Source organism: Gekko japonicus, unplaced genomic scaffold, assembly GCF_001447785.1.
Source record: "Gekko japonicus isolate JY-2015 unplaced genomic scaffold, Gekko_japonicus_V1.1 scaffold2582, whole genome shotgun sequence".
NCBI classification, from domain to species: domain Eukaryota; kingdom Metazoa; phylum Chordata; class Lepidosauria; order Squamata; family Gekkonidae; genus Gekko; species Gekko japonicus.
The window spans coordinates 83,504-88,817 of record NW_015174915.1 but is presented as its reverse complement, the minus strand read 5'-3'; the positions used below and the strand labels follow the sequence as shown (position 1 = coordinate 88,817).

At 42.8% G+C, this 5,314-nt stretch overlaps 1 protein-coding gene across 1 annotated transcript in view; it reads right to left on the bottom strand.

Annotated features, from left to right (window-relative positions):
- Window positions 1-597: 597 nt before the first annotated feature.
- Window positions 598-5,314, bottom strand: part of LOC107122033 (inactive pancreatic lipase-related protein 1-like) — a 23,477-nt gene continuing 18,760 nt past the window's right edge. Inside the window, exons 11-12 of the mRNA XM_015425058.1 lie at window positions 2,217-2,384; window positions 598-661 (exon numbers count right to left, since the gene is read on the bottom strand). Coding sequence (XP_015280544.1) covers window positions 598-661; window positions 2,217-2,384 — 232 coding nt within the window. The remainder of the gene's footprint in view (window positions 662-2,216; window positions 2,385-5,314) is intronic.

Sequence of the window (5,314 nt, the reverse complement as noted above, 5' to 3'; positions counted from 1 at the left end):
CAAGGTACAACGGGCTGGTCTCAGAAAAATTTAAAATATATACGCCTTTTTAATATTTGAAATCATTTTTTATATTGTGTTTTTATTCGAGGCCCCAGCAGATTGCGAGGCCCTAAGCTGTAGCTTATTTAGTTTATGCGTAAATCCGGCACTGCCTGTGGTGCTCATATTGTGCTTTGTCTCATAAACTTGTCTTGTCTGACTAGAGCGTTTAGTGGTGGGTTTCAAGGTACAACGGGCACGTGACAGTATTTCTTTCCTGTATTGGGCATTTCTGCTGAGCTGTAAACATACTTGCAAAAGGAGAGGTTGCATTAAGATGGCATCTGTATGAGGATCAATGTTCAACTCTTGTACACTTTGAGAAGTGTTCTAGAATGTCTTCTTCTGCCATGTTCACAAGGAGGGAGGATTCCGAGAAGGTCAGAACTAGTTGGCTCTGCCTACTTTGGCTGCCCTGCCCTCCCGGCCCGAATAGGTACCAGAAGCAGATAATACTATGCACCAATAACGACCACAGATGCCAAAACCTTTGAAACAAACTAACCAAGTAATATTACTTTTTATTAAGATTTGCATTATAGTCCTTGCATTTTCTTAGCACGGTGTTAGTGTCTGTAGAACATCTTCTCTTACTGTTCCACTGCCACATAAATTGAATCTGGGATAAACAAACAGTAATGTTAGCTTAAATACTTTCTGGTTGCTCTTGTATTGTAGTTCTTTTTTTAAAGAACTAGGCTAGCTTGCATCATACAGAGTGAGCAAAATTAATTTAAAAAGCCAGCTCATTTTCTTTATATTTCTTATTTTCCTTTTAATTTATTACTGTTTTTTTTCATCTTCATACCTTTGTTGACTTTGCTTTCATTTGTTAAATGCCTCCAGTGCTAGGAAGGTGCTGGTTGTTTAGAAAGCATTTTAAGAACATATTACTACAGTTTTTATCCTACCCCTCCTCCACGGAACTCAAGGTGACATATGTGATTCTCTCCTCCATTTTATCCTCACAACAGTCCTGTGAAGTAGGTTAGACTGAGAGGGAATGACTGGACCAAGGTCAGGCAATAAGGTTTCTTCATGTTGAATGTGGCATTTGAACCTGGGTCTCCCTGGACCTAGTCCAACACACCACACTGACTCTTTAAAGAATGTTTGGTGATTTAGTTAAAGGTAGTCTTATTGAAGGATAACGGGACTCATTACCACATTTATGCCCCATGACATATATTCTTTTTTCCTTTGGAATTCTGTTTCACATTCAGAATTCTGCCCTAGTTTGGTGTAGTGGTTAAGTGCACGGACTCTAGCCTGGGAGAACCAGGTTTGATTCCCCACTGCTCCACTTGCAGCTGCTGGATGACCTTGGGCAAGCCATAGTTCTGTTAGAGCTCTTCTCTCCAGTTCTTGAAAGAGCTCTCAGCCTCACCTACCTCACAGGGTGTCTATTGTGGGGAGGGGACGGGAAAGGAGTTTGTAAGCCACTCTGAGACTCCTTCAGGTAGTGAAGGGTGGGGTATAAATCCATTCTCTTCTCTGTTCAGTTCAATGAAAGGGAGTATGCTCCTATGCTTATGCAGATTTCCTTCTATGGAAATCAAGGGCTTGCCATGTTCATTTTGTGATCTTTATACAGTTATCCTGCTTTGCAAGTTTTGTCATAATATACTAGTTCCTGTGAATTGACAGCTTATATTAAAAAAAACCCTCTAGCTATTTTGTTGCAGAGAAATAAGCAGAAAGATGTAGTGGCTGCACATGTTCCCTTATAGTTTTCGTGTGGGGTCAGCCTGCGTCTCGGCCAGTTCTTGTTTGGGAGAACTCTTTGAAACCCTTTATACGCTGCCTTGTGTTCCATGACAGAAGAAAAGTGAGAAGGCATTGTAATAGCCTAGAAAGCTAAAGGTAGGGCTAAACATGTGGAGCTATCAGCACACACGTCCGCACACACGTCCGCCGTCAGAGAGCCCAGCCGCCAATTGTAATGTTGCCCACTCAAACAACTCTTCACAACAGTCCCTGTTTTAGCTAAAATCCAAGTATTGTCTTACAAAATAACAAATAAATTATTTTAAAATAACATAAAAATAGCATCCTGTTGATCAGTATGTTAAAGCCTATGTAAACCATGCAGAACAGAGATGATTTAATATATAACTAGGTTTGTGTTTTTTTCATTAAAAAACAAAAACAAAAACCAGCAAATGTATACTTACACATTCCCATTTTCTCCATCTTGTACTGCAACTTTTGCTGCTCCCAGTTTGGGTAAAGTTGGGTTTATCATGTTGTTGTTCCAAAGAAACTTAACCATAGTAACGGTCCCAACATCAAGTTCTACATCGGTTAAGTTTGAATAAGTTTCATCAGGCTTCAGCTTCCCCCTTGGAAAAAAACCCCCCCCCCCCCCTGGCCACATCGGAGGCATCCGCCTGGACTACGAATTTCTCATTTCCTTCCCACCGAAGTGGTACCTATTTATCTACTTGCAATTTCTTGCTTTCGAACTGCTAGGTTGGCAGGAGCTGGAACTAGAGACCGGAGCTCACCCCGTCTTGCGGCACCCGGGTCTTGAACTGCTGAACTACTGACCTTCCACAGCCTGCAGTTCAGCGTCTTAACCACTTGAGCCACCGAACAGTGGGCTTTTAAAACATATAAATCCTCATTTTCTCTATCTTGCACCAGTTTGAAAAAGGTTGGGCTTACTGTTCCAACACTGCATTCCAAATTGTTAAAAACCTGGAAGTGATTTCATACCTCTCTAGGAATTGGTTTTACCATTACGTTTTTGGTGATACCCAGACAGGTGTGATATGTCACTTCCAGGGCTGACTCTGGATATGATACCATCACTGGTGGCCACCTCCTCCCCCATATCCCCCACCTGGTCGCCACTAAAATAGAGACAAGAGATCTGCCAAAGGAATACTAACCCTTGTGGCTAGTATAATGACTAGGGTATCTTGGGGAAGGTCTTGGTCTAAATGCATGACAGGAGCACAAAGAAAAATTCTGCATTGTACAAGATGAATGCATCCATTTACATTCTATTGTGTGTCAGGGTGTTTTTTAAAAAGCATTGCTTGAGAGCCAGCCTAAATTAAGTCTAGATGAAAATGATTATCACACAAATTGTTTAAAATATCCCTGTTATTAAATCTACTTTCCAGCATTAAAATAGATTGCTGGCTGAACTAAACAAATAGCGGGCTGGAAGTGGCATGTTTTTATAGCTGTAATACAACAAGGCTTTTAACTGAGACAATCAGAGCAAACAAAAAGTAGAAACTTAAAATTAACAACAATTTGGAAAACAGAAGAGTTTTTTCCCCTTCTGAAGTGCGTGGCATTTGAAAATGCATTTGAAAATATAGATGGTATTTTAAATTATTGGTGAGGTGTCGTAAGTGATTGAGACAGTATTTTAAAAACCAAATACCCATGGAATTCCATGGCAACAGCCTTGAAGCCAAGGAAGATTTGGAGACTTAAATTAGAATCTAGACATGATTTCATTATTGCCAAATACCAAGAGCTAGACACAAAAAAATCTTGCTTCCAATGGCCCACGGCCCCTGACCCACCTGGAGCCATGGAGGAGCGCGGGGCCGAGCGTGTGCCAGTCCCCGCCGGGAGCCACAGGCAGTCACCAGCGAGACAGAAGGCTACCCAGCAGCTGCACCATCACCATCACCAGCCCACGACCCTTGACCAATGTGGAGTGAGGGGGGGTGGAGGAGTGTGGGTCTGGGCGAAGCAGCAAAATCCAGCAGCAGGGCAGCAGGCATCACACCATGGAAGCAGGAAGAGCCGCCAGACGGGGAGAAGGAGGTGAGAAGGCAGGGTGCCGGGCGAGCAAGCCCTTTCGGCCGCCAGAGTGCGCGCCGCCTCCTTCGCCTCGCAGCTTACTGAGGTGGAAAGGCTAAGCAGTGTTTCTGTCAGAGGGTGGGTGGGACATTGACAACACATGGGCATGCAGCCACCAATGAATGGCGAGACCTTGGCAATGCAGCCACCAATAGATGGCAAGACCGTGATCTACAGGTCCCCTGGCCAAAGCCTGTGGGAGCGTGTTCCAGGAGTCACATGAAATGAGCTTTATATATAAGAGAGAGATGTGGTGTTTACATTCACCATTGTACTTTGGAGTCCCACACTTTTAATTGGGAAATGTTTATTTTAGTTTAATGTTTAATGTAGTTGAGCTAGGGCTGCCAGCTTTGGGTTGAAAAATACCTGGAAAATTTGGGGGTGCAGTGTGGGGAAGGGTGGGGTTTGATGAAGAAAGGAACCTCAGCAGGACATAATGCCCTCCAAAGCAGCCATTTTCTCCAGGGGAACTGATCTTTGTTGTTTGGAGATCAGTTTTAATAGCAGGATAGCTCCACGAAAGGGTCCATCCTAACATATTCTCCCCACCACTTTCACAAATGTGACTGAAAAAGTCAATACATGAGGACTTGCTAGTGAGAGACCCTTGGAGAGACTGTTACTCATTGGTGTTTTGTATTATTTGAAATCATGGGTTAAGTTAGGTACCCATATTTGCATAGTATGCTTAATAATCCTTGTTGTAAAATTAAAAACAAAACAGTGTGAAAAGCCAAAAAGTATCTCTGTAGACTGGGCAGTAGAAATTTAATGGAAGTGCAAAATGATGTATGCAGGGACTAAAACTCCTAACCACATATGGGGAATACTGTGTAGGACCACTCAGGAAAGAGTCCTTAATGAAGCCATTGAAGAATATGTTGCCTGTGCAGGAAAAATGGAAAAGTCCTATTTAATTTTGTTTTGTTTTGTTGTCCTAATAATTCCTTACACAGACGTATCATAATGCTATTATATAAATTAGTGACTACTCAATGATTCAGCATTAATGACTACTGAGGAATGACACAACTTTAAGGTCGATGATGAAGAAACTGAAATTGTTAAAGATTTTCAGTTCCTGCCTCCATCATAGAATCATAGAGTTGGAAGGGACCTCCAGGGTCATCTAGTCCAACCCTCTGCACAATGCAGGAAATTCACAAATACTCCCCCCATGCCCCCAGTGACCGCTGTTCCATGCCCAGAAGATAACAAAAAAGCTCCAAGATCTCCAGCCAAACTGGCCTGGAGAAAAATTGCTTCCTGATCCCAAAGTGGCGATCAGCATTTCCCTGGGCGTGTAAGAAAGGGCCACAAGAACTAAGCACTGAGGCAACCCTTCCTGCCCTCCCTCTCATGATCTGCCTAACTTCACAGAATAAGCATTGCTGTCAGATGGTCATCTAGCCTCTGTTTGAAAACCTCCATGGAGGAACCG